This window comes from Xenopus laevis, chromosome 1L (assembly GCF_017654675.1).
Source record: "Xenopus laevis strain J_2021 chromosome 1L, Xenopus_laevis_v10.1, whole genome shotgun sequence".
Taxonomy (NCBI): domain Eukaryota; kingdom Metazoa; phylum Chordata; class Amphibia; order Anura; family Pipidae; genus Xenopus; species Xenopus laevis.
In genome coordinates this window covers 156,889,878-156,908,773 of record NC_054371.1, presented here as the reverse complement: position 1 = coordinate 156,908,773, position 18,896 = coordinate 156,889,878, and the positions used below count along the sequence as shown (strand labels likewise).

General features: G+C 41.1%; 1 protein-coding gene across 2 annotated transcripts; it reads left to right on the top strand.

Moving 5' to 3' along the window:
- The first annotated feature begins 400 nt into the window (after positions 1–400).
- On the top strand, positions 401–17,298 carry gas2l1.L (growth arrest specific 2 like 1 L homeolog). 2 transcript variants are annotated; one of them, XM_018260562.2, is made up of 7 exons: positions 401–1,062; positions 4,638–4,851; positions 7,342–7,997; positions 11,040–11,147; positions 13,782–13,878; positions 14,178–14,439; positions 14,606–17,298. In XM_018260562.2, the coding sequence occupies exons 3-7, from the start codon at positions 7,374–7,376 to the stop codon at positions 15,663–15,665; spliced, it is 2,151 nt and encodes a 716-aa protein (XP_018116051.1). In that variant the 5' UTR covers positions 401–1,062; positions 4,638–4,851; positions 7,342–7,373; the 3' UTR covers positions 15,666–17,298. The 2 variants fall into 2 exon arrangements, with proteins under 2 accessions (XP_018116051.1, XP_018116041.1); XM_018260552.2 differs by lacking the exon at positions 4,638–4,851 and having other exon boundaries at positions 402–1,062.
- The last annotated feature ends 1,598 nt before the right edge of the window (positions 17,299–18,896 follow it).

Sequence of the window (18,896 nt, the reverse complement as noted above, 5' to 3'; positions counted from 1 at the left end):
GCTGACTTTGGCTAGTTTTGAGTATTTGACCTGGCAACCGTGATGCATTTACAGTCATGAACTACAATTCTCGGGGCACCCCCAGACAGAATATGATCTCACTGCTGCTTATCAGATAGTGTAGGAAATTGTACTGCACAAATATGTGAGGCGGCAGATTGGGGAGCCCTGATGAAATAAAACGTGTCTATCCTGCCTTACTATACTCTCACAAATCACAATTATGATATTATTGTAGCCTCGTCTATTTTCGTTCAACCAGTACCAGCGAAGGGGGTCCCCAAATACTCGCCCAACCCCGTTTGCAGCCCCCAAATTACAGCTGTCTCTGTTATCATGCGATTGTCCACGTCCTGTCCCACAGAGAGAGTTATATAACACGAGGATCCCTAAGTGGCAGGTGCATGCGCTGCCCGCTTTCCCTTATTATTCCCAATGAATGGACATCTCTCTCAGGCTGGCAGGAAGTAGCAGTGAAAGCCTCCCTGTTCTAGGTGCCCTCATCGTCCATCCCAAAGTCCCCATTAAGGCTGGCGGGAAAGGGGCTGTGCTGTGGGTGTATAGTCAGGCCGGAGCTGTAGGGTTCCCGTCACTCTACAGTGTGAGTCTTAGTGAGAGTGCAGCATCATCCCGGTCAGAAAGGGAAAGAGACAGCAGATGGCAGCTCGCTGGGGATTAGACAGTCTCATTAACCTTGTGTGGAGGGCGAGGCTCTGACTGTCTACTGACGTCTCTCCTCCCCCCCACTGGGCTTGTCTTGCCCTGCCCGGACTGCAGAGATCCGGAGAGAGACAGCACCAACAGGGAAAGAGACAGTCTGTGTGGCGAAAGGAGCCCTAACTTCTAAAGCGAGAGCGATAAGGAACTATCGGAGAGTAGAAGTAAATGTAAGAGGCGTCCCAAGCGGCCGAGCAGAGCTTACAGATGAGGATGGAGAGGAGGAGGGCCTCCTTGTGGGACGTGGGCGCCTTCCCCCTCCTCAGCTAGAGGTGCCTGGGACTTGGATAGAACATGTATAGTCCTTAGCAAAGAAGGAAAGTCTCAGCAAGACTGCTGTCCCCGGTAAGTGTCTCTCCATACATGTGACATGTTGATTTGAGCGGCCTGGCACTTGCCTTGCCTGACAGTCAGTGACCCATCTGCCTGCTCACCCCCTGTCAGCACCTGTCCATCATTCCCCCTGTCACCACCTTTCCATCTTCCCTGTGTGTATAGTGCCTGCTCTGACTCATGTACATTCCTTGACATACAGCTGCCTGCGACTGCCAACGTTTCACTCTCCTCTCATAGGGAGCCATGCTGTCCCACAGCCCTTCCCTTCTCTTGTAGGAGACACAAAATCATAGCCTTTTCCAGACAGGAGCCTGTGTCCAAATTGGCATGTTGTTCATGTGTGTTCTCTCTACACTGCTGGAAATGATACACCAGCCACTCCATGGGCACATTGTGTTAGTGTAACAAGAGGAAGCCTCTTTCCAGTGAGTAATAACCCAGTCATACCAAAGTGCAATTTAAGTAAGTGGTTGGCATTGCACACGTACACCTATTATACTGTACTGAATTGCATAGTGTATCATTTGATCTGTAATAAAATGTTTGCTTAAATGAATGTGCTCAATGATATGTGAATTGTAAACAACGGCATGCTACATATTACAGAAGAGCTTTAATCAATTGCTTATGCAGCTGTTTGGGTATGTAGGGACTTTTGTGACTAATGGCCAGTATTTACTATATTATGGTTTATTGTGAAACATAATTATATACATTATAATTACATATCAGATTAATAAAGCAGCATACAGCTTTGCCTGTGATTAATGTGCATTCCTGTACTTTATGGGAAGATTACCAAAAAAAAAAAAAAAAAAAAAGTCCAATGATTCACCTACATATTTACTTAGTCCATGCCTACTATTTTGACAACACCAATTCAAGGTGAATTCTAATGAATAAAAATCAGAAAGGAAATACTTTGCGGCTGCTGTCACACAGCTGTTGCTGCCAATGCAAAAGCAGCTCCACTGCAGCGGAGACGTGGGGAAGGTGAGCTAAAAATGGAGGGGGGCATTATGTAGCCAATAGCTGCAAATAGGGACTCTGTTTAGGAGAAACTCTTCTCTGGGGACTAAGGTCCTGAAACAGGGACTGATGGTAAACTTAAGTTATGGACAAAAATTTGCTAGAGAGGGGGCAAGTGCGGGAGATTCATTTGTAACCAGAAACCAGATTGCACCCCCTTTTCTCTTCTGCCGCAGTGAAATCAGTGACTCCAGAGCTAAAATGCTTTAACTACAGTGCCCCAAATAGTCCATCCGTGCCCTGAAAAGTACAGCATACTGTATATAGCTCACAGCATTCCAATAGTGCCTTTTTGCCACTGAAAGTAAATCAAATTTGCCCATATTTATACAGAGCTGTGGAGCAGCAATTTTGGGTATCTGGAGTTGGCTCCAAATAAGTTTAAATACAAGCATTGAAAACAATCAAACCAGATTTAAGAGCTTCTATGAAGGAGGATCTGGCAGAAACAATTCTGTTTCTACGAACAATGGTTTAGTTAATTTAGGATTGTATTTAACAGCCATTCTACAGCTATATGCCAAGTTCAATTAATGTAGAAGTCATTTTCGGTTTTCCAATATCTAGTTTGATTTTGGTTTAGAATTTCCAAAGGATTCGTTACCATAAATTGAGGAGTCGGAGTCGAAGGATTTATGTACCGACTCTACAGCCCTGTATTTATATTATAGTACATCAGTGTCCCGGTAGTCTATATTAGTTCTACCAGAAAGTATCTCATGGAGCCCAGTATAGAACCTTACAACAAATGTAATCACTTTTTGTGGTCCCTACTGCCCCAAAAAGTACATCAGAGGGCCAACAGTAGCATATCAGTTCAGCAGTAAATTATATAGGCTACTCTAGCATAGATATGCCTTTTGGGTATACCACTGTTTTTCACATGACCCTCATTGGCTCTGTTATGCCCTTAAAAGTATGTCACTTCTACCCCACAAGTTCATCAAACCGCACACACTCAACCCCCACTATATACTACTGTCTGTTACTGTGTTCAGTATCCATTCTATTGCTCCTATGGTCTGAACCACTGGGTAGCATACAGGTGGGCATACACACATAGCTTTTGTGCAAGCGCAATAATGGATCTGAGTCACTGAGAACATCCACTTAGCATTATTTCCGAGCTGTTATTAGTGTTGACCCTTGCTGGTGTGATCTGCTCCACCAAGACAATTCCCTACTTTGAGCAAAATTGCTGATGGAAAGTGCTGATGTGAGTCATGCCTATACTAGAAAAGAGTATTTCATCATAACACAGGATATCTGTGAGTCTAGCTACAAACATTCTTGTTCTCTATGTTCTTGAGACTGCTGATATGGTGGGCTATAGGGAACTCACATAGAAGGTATACTCATATAAATCATACAATGATTTAGGACTCAACAACTTCATACAGCTGCTAGGCATTATGTTAAACATTGTATAGACTCTGTCTGTTACATTAAGGTTTAGATCCATAGCATCACCCATACCGCCAGCAAGCCAGCTATAATATTCTATCTACCAGAGTCATATTATATATGTACAGGACACAAACTGCTGTTTGAACTTGTTTGCTTGATAATTCCCTTACTGCAAAACATTAACCAATTCAAACAGATCATCACTCAACAAACATACCCACCCTGTTCTGAGCCATTCCAGTGAATCCCTTACTAGAAAAGATTTACCATGATTCTGTATAGCAGTCATGTCAGACTTTTTTGGGGTCTGGCGTTTGTTCAGGGCCCCATATTTCATTAAAGGGGTTGTTCATCTTTGAGTTAACTTTTAAAAAGTATGGCGTAGAGAGTGATTTTTGAGACAGTTTGCAATTAGTTAAAAAAAAATTTAATTGTGGTTTTCGAGTTATTTAGCTTTTTATTCAGCAGCTCTCCAGTTTCAAATTACCCTAGTAACCATGCACTGATTTGAATAAGAGACTGGAATATGAGTAGGAGAGGGCCTGAATAGAAAGATGAGTAATAAAAAGTAGCAATAACAATACATTTGTAGACTTAAGGTACACGGGCAGATAAAGCTGCCAATATCGGTCATTTAGACCAATTTGGCAGCTTATCTGCGATGTCGCCAAACGAGCGGATCTTTGAGTCTACGACCAGCTTTACAGAGCATTTGTTTTTAGATGAGATCAGTGACCCCCCCATTTGAAACCTGGAAAGAGTCAGAAAAAGAAGGCAAATGATTTAAAAACTATAAATAATGAAAGGTTCCTTAGGATTGGTCCTTCTATAACATTAAAAGTTAATTTAAAGGTTAACCGCCCCTTTGGAGAGGTATTCCGAGAAATGCTTATTGAACAAGCCTCATAAGAAATAAGCAGAAATGTACCACAAAATATGACTTCATGTGCAGTTGACAGAAAAAGATGGGTTGCACTCCAAGGCTAAGTAAAATACATAAGTATAAATGAAGTGCAACTGATGTGGCCAAGTTAGCAGCTGAACCCACAGGGGTGATCTGGATCATTTTGCTGTCAGAGGCATCATTGTCAGGTTGCCCCTTCCAACCCACTCAAACAACCTTTCCTCGATGGTTATTGTGTCAACAGGGAAGTACAGGTGGTGATACATGACTTTGGAGAAGTTGCCAAAGGATCCGATCTCGTCCTGATAAACCCACCTGCCTGATTTTTGGCCAGATATCGGTCGGGGAAGCCCTACAGAGGGCCTCATACATTGGACAATAAGCTGCCGACTTTGACTGTCAGAAGTTTTTATTGGCCCATGCATGGCCACCTTTAGTTTGCTAGTGAGAACGCTAAGGTAAAGAATTCTGAGAATGCACAATGTAAACAGTGCTAAGGCAAAGTATGAACTATGGAAATATGTCTTTTTAAACATTCATATTTCCTCTTGCTATAAAGTATACCCTGTATTCAACATGAGTAAAATGGTCTAAATGTACTTTTTTGCCTATTGTTTTCATTTTGCAAAAAATCTGTTTCCAAACTTGGAGTAGAATGAATGTCCCTGTTTGCCCTGTTTAGCTTATGCTGATGAGCAGCTCAAGCTGTATTCATTGCACCTCCCGTAATATGGGGCAAATTCACTAAAGCGCGAAGTGGCTAGCGCAAATTCGCCAGCGTGATGTCATTTAGTTACTTCGCTGATTTACTAACTGCCGCTGATGTAAATTCGCTAGCGAAGTGGACCTACTCTAGCGCCAGTTTGCACCCTTACGCCAGGCGAAGTTGCACTATGGTGAAGGGACGTAACTACGCTAATTCAAACTCGCGCATTTTACTGACTGTTGCCTCTTGCGCCAGACTTGCCTTCGCCACCTCAGACCAGGTGAAGTGCAATAGAGTAGATAAGGCTTGCTTCAAAAAAAGTTGAATTTTTTTCTAAATCCCAAAAAACGCTGGCGTCTTTTTCGTTTTTTAAGGGTGATAGGCTGAAAAAGATCGTAAATTCTTTTGGGGGTACCCTCCTTCCCCCCTACATTTCCTAACATATGGCACCTAAACTATACAGTGGGCACATGTATAGGGCAAAATAACAACTCTATTTTATTTTATGAAGCTTTCCCAGGCTTGTGTAGTGTAATGTATTTGCTGCTACATATACGTCCATTGTACTTTAACTTGGCACCATATGCAAATTAGGCATCGCTAGCATAACTTTTCTGTGCTTGACGAATTAACTATTCTAGTGCAACTTCGCTACCTTTTGCCTCCCTGAGAGCAACTTCGGATTTTAGTGATTAGCGGCGCCCTGGCAAAGTGCGGCGAAGGCTGCGCTAGCGCAACTCCGCAGGTTAGTGAATTTGCTCCTAGTTGGGTAAAAACCATATCAGGGTTTTTAATAAACATGGTCCTCGAATACATTGTTCTGTACAGATCTCAGTGTTTACTGCTTGCTATAAATCAATTTATATAAACATTTGTGAAAACCAACGTTATACCACACAGTTCTCTCTTTAATCTACAGGTGCCATTCTTTCTGCCTCCTGATTTGCAGTAAGGTTTTTGTTGTTTATTCCAGCGGAAATGTAACAAACACATTTGTTCAGATGATAGAAGCCTATTACTGTGGATCTTGTTTGCTGTGCGTAGTTCATGCATAATGCAATGCTACCCAGATGACCTATTTTATGGCAGCCATTTTGACCTGACTGACTGTCAGAATCTGCTCCAGGCTGTGGGTACATTTCCCCAGCTTTGCCAATTTGGTGCAGCCTCTCTATGAATATTTCCAGTGTAATTATTGCCAAACAATGAATAAGGAATATATAATAAGAGTGTGTACATAACTATGCTCCATAATTTGTTTATTGAATTTATATACAGTGCAACTGTTGCTGCTGCATATTGAGGATGTCAAATACGAAGCCATCCAGCTGTTATGAACTACAAATCCCAGAATCTCATTACAGGCCCAAGCCAGCATGTAATTCTGAAAGCTTCTGTTGCAAAGAAAGCATACTAATCTATTTTGTTAGGATTTCCCCAGTTTTCTGGGAAATTGCTTTGCACAGACTGCTTTGTGCAGTATACTGCCAAGTTGAGCCATATCCTTAGCTCAGCTGTTTGCTGAGCATGCTCAGTGTAGCTCTGTGCGTCATGCAGTGATACCCTGCAATCTGCTCATATACTGTGCTTTTATAGCTCTGCTGTTGCTATATAATATGTATATAGTAGGCACACACTATTCTCAGCATTATGTGTTCTGAACAAATAGCTAAGGACAATGTGTTCTGCATATAATAAGTATTTATATTGTATAAAACATCAGGAATATGTCTTAGGACTGTACATGCAAGCATATGTGTGCAGAGATTAGCAAATCATATGCAAACTAGCAGCCATGATGGATATTTGCTTTTTATGTTTACATGATCAGCAGTTTACTATAGGAGTGCACAGTTTTTTTATGTGATACTGCAGGTATTCACAGATTCCATAGATATTCCTTGCTTTTTTAGCAAAATAGCTATGTTTTATTGGGATATTATAAAATAATGAACCCTGCCTACATATGTAGAAGTAGACTCTTTCATGCCTCCAGCACTTGAAAATCTCTGCAAAACCAAACATATTTCAACTGCTGGGTGATGGCACCAGTTTAAACTCGAGGGGTCGACTATTGCTCGATTCACTGCTGGAGGACTTCAGGCTATCTATTTATTGTATAGAATTATTTCTTTAAATGATATTATTTATTATCTATACCGTAATCTGCTGGCTGCTAAACAGTATTTTTGTATAAATATTGCTGAAATATACATAAACTTTTTTCTTGCTTACTTTGTAGATACTACTGGCAGGGAAGAGGAATGAATAAAGATGGCGGATCAAAGCCAAATTCAGTCATCTGCTTCCAAAAGTATCCGGCCTTTCCGCTCCAGCGAGGAATACCTGGAGGCCATGAAAGAGGATCTGACAGACTGGCTAAATATGTTGTATGACCTAGACATGGAGGCTGGCACATTTTTGGAATCACTTGAGGCAGGCTACATTCTGTGTCAGCATGCCAATAATCTCAACCATCTAGCAAGAGACTTCCGGCAGCAACATCCTGAAATTGCTTCTGGAATGAGGATGCCCCAAAAAGAGGTGATATTTCAGGTTAAGGGAGCAATGCCAGGCTCTTTTGTGGCAAGAGACAATGTATCTAACTTCATTGCTTGGTGCAGGCAGGAGCTTGGCATACCAGAGGTGCTCATGTTTGAAACAAATGACTTAGTACTTCGGAAGGGGGAAAAGAGCTTTGTTCTCTGCCTGCTGGAAGTGGCCCGCCGAGGGGTACGGCTGGGCATGCCTGCACCCACCCTTGTTCAGATGGAGGAGGAAATAGAGGAGGAGATTAGACGTGGAAAGATAGGCAATGAACAAGGACGTTACCCACCAACACCACTGGTTGCACGACCTGTTCGTACCCTATGTGACCTTAAAAACCTGGATGAATTGGTAAGGAAGCTGAAGCACACCAAGGTTTTGGTATTTTTTGGATTACAGTCCTTCATTGCAGCCCAACTTTTAGTCATGAGCCCCTCTATGGCAAGCAAGGATATCCAGTAGATGTATATAACTTTGCTTAATGTGTCATCTTATTGTTGTTTCTGCAGTATCCAGTACATTTACCCCAATCATATCCTAACTGACCTTTAGACTGGGCCCCCAAGGAAGCATCAGCCCAACAATTTGGAATAAACCCTGCAAGTGACCCACAAGATCACCAGGGGAGAGATGTCAGTGCCATTTCTGCATGCAATGTGTTAACTTTCCATCTTGTCACTTGATTTGGGTTATTATGACCTGTTCAACTGATCAAACAAACCTGTTATATTTGCTCAGCTTGTCAAAGTGGCTTAAGAAATCCCCAATTGTTTGTCTTGCTATGGCGCTTCTCTTATTGTGGGGGAATACTCTTAAGAAAAACGAATCCAACACAAACCAAACCCTAATTTTAGATTAAACCCTAAATATCTATTCTCAGGCAAGTGAAAAACTGTCAGTTGAGTCAGTAAATACTTAACAGAAGCTATGGAAAGTAAAACAAGAGCAAAATAATTACACATTCATCTCTGAATATATATGTTGGACAAATACAAGGGGGTCGTTTCAAACTAGTCGTAAAAGGATTGAGAAGGTTGCAGTTAGGAGTTTATGTATGTGTGTGTGTTCTAAACTGCTCTAACTCCCACTGTGTTATGTTAACATTAAACCCTCGGGGGTAATTTTTAAGAGAGTACAAGGTGAGACCAATGAAGCAAGAAAAGCAAAGGTAATGGTAACAAGCTTAACCAGCTTTTTCCAGTTTAGAGTAAGAGTAAACATCTCAAAGGGGCAAGGTGTTAATTTATTTCAGTGATAAAATAGCCTTACCCACACATGACATTAAAGGTGGCCATAGATGTTCAGGTTTTATTCTGTGTACAACAACGTTTGGATAGCGATCATTCCTTTCAATGCCCATTCAAATTTAAATTGTAGATTAAAGTAAATAAAATCAAACAATGTTCTGGCCATTAATTGACTGAGAGCAATCGTACTAAAATTATAGTAGAGACAGTTACCAGTATATCGTCAGATAGGCAATGCATGCAGAGATGTTATCGTTATCTGACAGAAATTTTCTAACCTGTCCGATCGACTACATGAATGATTGCCATGGTACGAAAAATGTTGGGACGATTATTCTGAGCCCACAGACGCCTGAAAATCATATGAAACTTCCTTTTATACAGCTATATCTACGTGTCTCTGGCCAGATTAAGGCACATAAATACTGTTAGCTTGGGGAAGCATCTCCCCCATGTTTAATTGGTACAGGAAACCGAAAGAAAACTCCTTTCCTTTGTATATGCTAACTTAGAAAACTGAAATTGCCTTTGTGTAACGTGGCTAGTTTAGTGGAGAGGCACTATAACATTATTCTTTTGGTGCATCTACCAGAGGGCACTCCCCAGTGTAGAGTCCTATCGTTCTTTCTGATTATAACTTGTTTTGTTATTTTAACTGGACCTTCAACCTAGTTTGCAACTTTTCTGATACTGGACTTTTAAACACGAAAGTACAAACCAGCTCCGCAACTGTGTGAATGTGAAAGTAAATGACTGAGAAAGTCCCTTTCATGTTGGAGACACTGGAAAACTTAGGGTGTTCCCCTTGTGATGGTGATAACACACTTGACAGAGACTGAAACTGTGACAAGGGTAAACATACCGTCTCATGAAACTGAGGTAGTCCTTTGTTTTTATGCAAGTTGGGTACAACTCATAACTCATACATATGCAAGTGCCATGAGCAAGATGCCTGGGCATTGATGCTATTCTCATGCTCACTTGCAGCCAACACGATTTATGCCAGCATGCTTTGATGCATTTCAGCTATTGTGCTTATAGACATTAGGATACCCTGAAATTATATAATTATAATTGTCTTCCCCTAGTGAATTGCCTCCAACACCGGCGATTTACATTCTAGATGGCGGGAAGGCAGGGGAAGCAGTTTGGGGACATTAGTCGCCCCGAAGAAGAGGAGATCTCCCCGAATAGCAGCGTGTGTCTCTGCCCTAAAGCAGCAGCAGTCAGAGCAAGTAAAATGAAGGGGTCCAGTATAGAAAGTAAAAATGGGATTTTATTTTTTTGCCTTTACATCCCCATGGAGGCCAGCCAAGAGATTTAGTGATGAGAGCTCTGAAACTATAAGAAGGTTTCTGTTATGGCCATGTTTTCACATTTGTATGTAACAGTGTCATGAGCAAAGTACAAAAAGTCTGAAGACCTTTGCTAGACCAAGGGAGCTTTTTTTTTTTACGGTGTGAGTGAAATTGACAGACTGAAGCATGTTCGTAAAGGAGAACTAAAGCTTTACAAAGAAATGGGATAAAAATGCTATAGATTATTATATGGGGTTCTGTATCAGCCTAAGGAAACCACAGCCTTTTAGCAAGAAAGATCTGTGCCTCTGCTGATGCCCCAGTAGCTCCCCATATTCTTTTGTGCTTTTTCACTGCACATGCTTTGTGCTGCTGTCACTTACTGAGCTTAGGGGCAGACTCAAATATACAGTACGCATAGAATATAAATGTTACAATATAATTATATAATTAATTCAGATTCTTATTACATGTTTGTTTAGTTCTCCTTTATCATTTTAAGTGGAAATGTGACATATAGAGGGGTTCTTATCATCTGAGTGTGATATAGACAGGAAGAAAGTTCATATTTTTGGGATAACAGAGAAAATCCAAGTTCAGACACTTGCAGGCATTTCTTTTGCAGCTGAAGCCTTTATTGCACAATTGCATTCTGAATCAATACTCACTCCTGACATAGGCCTAAAAACCATATGTAGGAGTTGTAATGCCTGGCAAAATTATTCCTAGTGACAGTTTATATGAGTTGGATCCAGTAGTGGATATTCCCTTAGTAAATGTGACATAGACATATAACACTGAACCTCAGTCCTCTTTGTGCCACTAAAATCTATTTCTTCTCCATACAGGTCCGTGAGATTTTGGGCTGTTGTCGATGTCCCTCTCAGTTTCCAATGGTCAAAGTGTCAGAAGGAAAATACCAAGTTGGAGACAGTAACACTCTCATATTTGTGCGAGTAAGAAGTTACTTCTTGTGGGATAACAGTATTGTAGTGTTACAGGAATGTTTCTAAAGCTGCCCATCTACCACTAGCAACTAAAAGTTATAGGCCACAATCGTGACCACTCCAATATGTTAAATTTATGAAGGGAAAACACTTTTGTTTAACAATGAATAAGTGCTATTTTTACAGATAATTATTTCACTCATTACTCTCAGACTGATGTTCCCCAGTGTTTTCCCAGTCACCAGCAGTCTTTATTTACTAATCAGTGTGCTTTGTTGTCTTCTTTCTGCTGCCAATGGTATTTGGTATGAATGATGCCTTTCACTGGACCAGTATAAAGCATCTTCTTCATCTAGTGCAGCCATTGTCATCCGAACTGAAAAACACACAGGGACACAACAAGTCTGGTTATGGCTAAAGATTTGTACAAACCAAATACAGATCAGCTCACTCATACACACTCACAGGATTCACAAAACAGACAGTGAATTGTTTTTGGGCAGGGCTGTTTATATACTTTTGTATGCAATATGAATGTTAATTTATTGTACAGTGACACCTCTTTCCCTTGCTGCTTTCTTTTGTATTTCTTTCACTACTTCAGAACAGATACGTAGTATCACTTTATCAGGAAAGCTACTATAATAACCTGGTTGTGTGCCCAGAATTTCCCACATTCTTTGCTTGGGACAATTTGAGACACTGTTGCACCTTATGTCATTGCCATAGTATTTAGCGAGTACAACAGGCTATAGGCACAAGGGTACATACTCAGTCTCACAGGCATTTACTGTAGTAAACTCATATACAAAAAAGTCTTTACCTACAACATAAATGCAGGTAAAGATAAATGTAGCCACAACATAAATGCAAACCATACAAAGGAGTTTGAGTACAATTATAGGAAGCAGCCTCCCCATAATTTAATAGTCCTACATTTTGCTTTGATTACATTTCTAGATTTTAGAACATTGTTGGTGCACTGCCATTCAGCCACAAGAGTATTAGTTAGGTTGTGCAAAGCTGGACATCAGAATCTCCAGTTGGGTTGAGATGAGGGCTCTGTGCAGGCCAATCAAATTCTTCCTATCCTGTCTCTCGACAAACCCATTCTGTATGGAACTCAATATATGACTGGGGGATTAATGTGCTGAAACAGGACAGAGAATTGCTAATAATGTAATAATGTCATTGTAAGTTGAACCTGTAAGGTTTGCTTTTAATGAGACATGGGGCATCTGCAAAACCCAGCCTTTTCATTCAGACTACCAGTGAAATGTCATTTATCACTCCAGAGGACCCATTTCTATTGTTCCAGAAACCAATGGCAGTGATCTTTATACCATAGCAGCTGGTTCTTGCCATTGCACATGATGATGTCAGGGTTGTTTGCATGTGATCATTCATATAAACCCCACGCTCCCCAAGAACAGTTCTTGTGCTTCTAGAAACAGCTTGGAACTCAGCAGAGAGTGTTCCAAATGCAGTGGCCAGATATTTTTAGCCGTATGGAGCAAGCAAAAAAAAAATGTATAAAAGTACAAGTTAAAAATCATGATTACACTGGCAGGAGCAGAGTAGTATGGGGGGACTTACCTGTGTTAGCCTGACCATGCGTGAGGAACTGCACCAGGCAGCCATGGAATTGTAGTGTATAACACAAGGCTGAAATTGCAAAGTTAAAGAGGAACTGAAAATTTTATATAAGCTTCCTCATATTTTCTAAATACAATCAATTAAAAATTCTGCATTGTTTCTGAAATAATCAAGTTTATATTCACTATTCCTCTCTTAGCATCAGTTTCTCTTCATTCTGTCTTCATGCAGCAGTTAGGCGTCAGATATTCATTGACAGTTAGATCCAATATATCTTAAAGGGGGGTTCCCTTTCGTAGCTGATGTATTAGAGCTCAGTCAAATAACTGATTCCAGTAAAACAAACTCTAACAAAATAACTGCCTTTTGCACAAATTCTGCATGTAGAGAGAGACAGGATTTCTGGTGATTTTAATAGAAAAAAAAGCAAAGGGATCATTAATTATACGTTTGCCTATTGTTTTTTTTCAATAGACAAATAGTAATGGAATATTAAAAATGATGGTGTAATGACCCTTTAAAGCTATCAGCTGACTTCTTTGTTTAGTGATGGAAGCTTTGGTGACTGAGATCGGTAATGTGATCAGATTAGTGTGCATTATTCATGAAATCCACTATCCATCTTACCTTTCACCATTAAATCCTAGAGCAGTGTGTGTGTGCGTCTATGGTTTCTCTAAGGTTATAAGAATTACACTGAAAAATAAATATGTGTTATTATATTAGACATATACTAAATATTATTTTGTAAAATATATATACTTTTTACTTTCCTTACCACCTTGCACTGTTAATCTTTCCCACTGTGGGCTATTCACAGTAAGAAACAATCCGTTACTGTGAAGCATCACCAGACTGTTGGTCAGCAGATTTTAGCCTTATGATCACACTCATTCAACTGGATCCTGATGATTACAATTTTCTACAGTTTCCCTTTTCAGAAATAGTATTATGTCTGCTCCATTTTTGGTCTTTTTTTGTAGCACTTGTATGGTGTCCTAGTACTTTAAGTCCTTATAGGTGTTGGTTGGCGCTTGTCTCCTCTAGGTGCTGCGCAGTCACGTGATGGTGCGAGTTGGAGGAGGTTGGGACACCCTTGAACATTATCTGGACAAGCACGACCCATGCAGATGTCAGTTAGTCTGTGAGTATTATTTGTGCATTGTGGCACACTCATGTTTTGCACTCATCTGAAGTGCAGTCATCAGGAGACCAGGCACTTCTAGGGCCCTGCAAATTAAAATGTAATACTATCATAAGGGGCCCAATATATAACACCTGTAGTAGACCCTAGAGGGTTTCTGATGCAAATCATGTGCATGAATAACCCATTAATATTCTGACTAGTTCATTATGTCAATATTTTTCAAAATGTATGGGTTGTACAGTCTGCCCTGTATATCTTTGCACCTCTTACCTTTGTATGTTTCCTCTTCTCAACAGCCCATCGTATGGGGGCACCCCGTACCTCTACCTTTTCTCCACAAAGAGGTTCTGGCTTTACCCCACCAAGAAGCTCAAGTCCATCTCAGGGTCGCAGGTCTGAGGGAGTTGCCAGAAGTCTTTTACAGCCAGACACTATGCCCGTGAAAGGAAACTCCTCCCGTTCCACCCCAGCACCCATAACCAATCCTCGAAACACCACACCAAGGGTCCCAGCCCCACAAAAAGAACGCTCAGGACTTCGAGGCATTAACTCGTTCAGGTGGGTGACCTATGTTGTCAGTCATACTCTTTGAAACCTCTCTGAAACCCTGTATTTCTCCAGTACTTGTCTAGCTGTTTTATTTTCTGTTGTTTTACTTTCATCCCTGGGTGCTAGTTGCTGTCTGAGTGTCTTATTTTTCACAACTTCGATCCTTTTCTCTCAGGCCTCCTCGCTCTCGCCGTTATTCTGGTGACAGTGACTCTTCTGCCTCCTCTGTTCAGAGTGCCCCCGCAGGCAGAAAAGCAGGTGAAGCCATGAGAACTGGACCCCGTGCCTCTGTAACTAGGAGCCAGTCTCAGGACAGAGGGCCACTGCTCAGACGAACACCAGCCTCCCAGCATCCCATTTCAGACCGTGGCAGATCCCAGGGCACATCTGCAGCTGCTGCTTCTGTCAGAAGAGCAAGAAGCCAAGGGCCGTCTAGTACCAAGAAGCCTGTCCTACTTATTACACGTGACAAAGATGGGCAGCACTCATGGTCAAGCCCTGCCACGTCAAAGCCTCCAAACCCTCGTACGAAGACAGAGCCCCGCAACTCTCAGCCATTTAAACAGATGTGGAACAAGCCTGAACCTTTAGACATACGCAAGGAACAACAGATTTTCAGGAACCTGGAGAAGGAATTTATGGAAAACTCACGGCTCCTGGAGACCACTGATCATTCTGGAGTAGCACAGGGATCTGGTTTGTTACCAAACTCCCCTTCTTGTGAGCCAGTAGCCATTGACTCTGCTTACTGCTCTTCCAGCTCTTCTTCCTCTTCACTGAACTTTTATATCACTGGAGGTAGGGAACAGGTGCCAGATGGACCCTCCGTAACACTTCCTACAGCATCCTGGAGGCGACTTCCAGCTCTTTCTAGCTCTTCTGATGATAGCTCCCCCCAAGTTCCTGATGATGTGGAAGAGACTGCTGAGAATGAAGAGCCATGTAGTGGCTCTGATCTTGGGGCAGAGGTTGAAGGAGTAACGCTAAGACAAAAAAAAACCTTAAAGCGCCCAGACAGGATACCATCAATCTACAAACTAAAGCTGCGCCCTAAAGTCCGGCCTCGGGCAGACAATCAGCCAGATAAGATACCCTCCCGCATTCCAACACCACTAAGTTATAGAACAGCTGAATCCTCGCCGAAATCTTCTCCTACACGGCGCCCTTGGAGAGTGATGCAAGCTGTCTTCTTCTCTGATCAGTCAGGAGGACAACGAGAACACACACTTGAGTGAGACACTGGCCGAGGATACTACAACACTATTGAATACAGTTCTTTCCATGGAGTCCTGCCATTAAGAATTTATTGGTTTATGGTGTTACAGGGAGTTTGCTCCTGATAACAAGCATGCTGCATTACGACAAGGGGTTTGATTGCACATAAAAATGCCCAGACATGGGGCTCAGGGTTTCTCAGCAACACCTGTATACACCCTGCAACATAACATGTTGGCTGTGGGCATGTAGAAATATTAAGGTATATTTTCAACTAGATCATTAATAGAGACTATTGATGTACACTTATACAATATTACTGCAAAAGTGGGGGAGCATGTGGAAGACAAATCATATGCTACTGAAATATACCATTCAGACATGTTCACTGTAATACTTAGTATTTTGAGGTAGGGAGCTATATTCTGTTTTCAAAAGACAAGAGAGTGGCACTTTAGGGTTAGCAACCCCAAGTTAAAGTATGAATTAATTACTTTATTGTTCCCTTTAGAGTAAGCTGCTTGTGTGCTAAGTGGATTTTAGTACCTGACAGTTAAAGAATTGACTTATATGTGATCCCTTAAGTGCCACAGAGACAGCGGCTTTTAGTTGGAATCTCATTGCACTATTGGAATTTAAGGTGGGCCCACTGCTTTTGTTCCACTCAGCTCCAGGTTTTGGGATCTCATAACTGGATCATTACAACAGCTGCATATTTGTCTTTAAGGGTGACTCTGTGCTTATGTAACGAGATTCTGAAATATTGCAGGGAAATCTAGGGGTCAGAACAGCCACACTTCTCACTTCATGGAGATATCAACACAAACTGGTAAGAAACAATGCTGTTAGTGAATGTACATTTATGGATCACCTGTACTACAAATGTTCTACCTGCTGCATAATGACAGATGTATCAGCAGTGGCTAACCTGGCTAAGTCTTCCAGTAGCAGATGGGTTGGAGGCTTTTGGGATTTGTAGTTTAGTAACAGCTAAATAATTCCACATTGCCTGTTACTACAGTAGGGTCACTACCCCTATTCTTTCCCACAGGCCTTGTTAGAAAAGTCTTTTAACTAACCTGATAAAAGCAGTTTGCAAAGGACACTTTACCACTTACTTGAGCGGTTTATCACCACTTAGTGCATTTCTTTCCCATTTATACTCAGGGTTTGCTTTTTTTCTATTAAGATAATGTGTGGGTATCCCTTACTGTATCAGGTATAGTTGCCACGTGTGCTGGATGAATGTTCAAGGTTTATGCTGTCTTTATTCTAATCCTCAAAAACGGCCCTGGGAGAGGTGAAAGTGTATTTTTGCTGTCTCTGGTTTTATAATTTATATTAATGTACAAAGTGTTCTCATTTCACTGCAAATTATTATGCAAAAGTAAGGTTCTAATCTTTGTGTTCAGAAACTGCTGAATATGGCTGCTTTCGTCAGCCACAGACACCAACTGGAGTAAAGGCACATTGATTAGGTAACTGCAGGATCGCCAGGCTCTTTTACCAGTGTAACCCGGCTGTTTTGGGAAACGTGGATTGGATTTTTGCTTACGGCTAGGGTAAAACTGTAAAAAAGGGATGTTTCTGTTTGTTTTAATATTGTGAGCTATTTTTATGGGTACAGAAATACAGAGAATAATGATACTGCTCTATGCTGGAAGGGGTGTACTTTATGTATATGTTTGTGCGTGTGTGTGAAGAGTGTTTTGCTTGTACTCGGGTAAATGGATTGCAGGATCCACCACAACAGCCATGGGCAGCCTGAGGCCTTCTACACATTGCAGAGCTACAACTCGTAGTAGCCTTAGCCTGTGCTTCAGCAACATCTGGAGGTTGCAAGGTTACCTAGGCCTGCACTGTAACATGAACACTATAGTGCAGCACCCTACTACCCAGTAGCATGAAGCAGAGTCACAATGTATTCTGAGTTCCAGTTTGGTTATGGAAGTGTCAGAGAAGCTATTTGTATTGGGGGGATATTAAAGACATTAAGAAAAACAATAGTGCTATCATTTTATTAACTGAAAAAAAAAGATTCATGTTAAATGTAAAGTGCAGGACTGATATTGATTGGTATACTGGGGTGGTTTCACATTATAGAAAGAGAGGTTGAATAAAGTTGTATATATGTCGGCAGCGCACACTACTATTTAGAATTATAGAAGCTTACAAAGCCATGTACGGCGGTGCGTAAGATAGATATAATTAGTTGCAACAACAAAAAGTTTTTAAAGATCTTATTTTCCGCACACTGTAGATTGCTTCATGTAATATATTAATCAAAATTAATAAATCCTCAGAGAACCCAAAAATTGTTGATTTGATTTTTTGAGGTTTTTTAATTCCAAGTACAAAAACAGTGAAAAATGCTATACAAATATCAATTTAATAAATACAATTAATTATACCACAATTCATGTATATATAGCACCATATATGGTTTGCACCATATTTTTAAAAGAATAATTTAACTGCTAATCTTTGATTATGCAGATAATGAGGCTTGGAGGAGACGTTTAAAAACGCATCATTTGGATCAGCATTCCTTGTTTGTCAAATTGACTTATGTCCATGGTATTAACCTGCTTAAGTAAAAGTCACAATGAAGCGCTTGTTAGAGGTTTTAAACATTGTATGCAGGACATATTCACTTCATTGCTGATAATAAGAAACAATGTAGCAGAGTGTGGAAATATATTCAAAACACTTGCAGCCGTAGATACGAAGAGCTGTGCCTTTTGAAATACTGCGCTGAAAATCCAGATAGATAAGTAGTATGTCCGGCTCACATAAATTTCAGGTAGTAAGTATAGGGTTGACTGTCAGTCGGCTACACGCCAAGCATACATTACCACCTTATCTGTGTAGTCTCTGTGGCGGTTACCTTACGTGCTCAAATGATGGCTTTTCTCTCCTCCACATGGCCATGTGGAGGAGAGAAACGCCATCATTTGAGCACATTTAACAATCTGGAAATCAGATATGTGGAACAAGGAGTGACTGGGATCTTTGGCTCTTCAGATCGGCTCTGGAAGTGCAAGCCAGGACAGCTCTGCGAGCAACGTAACCGCCACAGAGACTACACCGATAAGGTGGTAATGTATGCTTGGCGTGTAGCCGACTGACAGTCAACCCTATACTTACTACCTGAAATTTATGTGAGCCGGACATACTACTTATCTATCTGGATTTTCAGCGCAGTATTTCAAAAGGCACAGCTCTTCGTATCTACGGCTGCAAGTGTTTTG

What these genes read in the sequence shown, in the direction of transcription:
- gas2l1.L (XM_018260562.2), top strand. Translation starts at nt 7,374, where the DNA reads ATGGCGGATCAAAGCCAAATTCAGTCATCTGCTTCCAAAAGTATCCGG. An exon ending in ACACTCTCATATTTGTGCGA is followed by an intron (nt 11,148 to 13,781) that starts GTAAGAAGTTAC and finishes TGTCTCCTCTAG; the next exon opens with GTGCTGCGCAGTCACGTGAT. An exon ending in CGAGGCATTAACTCGTTCAG is followed by an intron (nt 14,440 to 14,605) that starts GTGGGTGACCTA and finishes CTTTTCTCTCAG; the next exon opens with GCCTCCTCGCTCTCGCCGTT.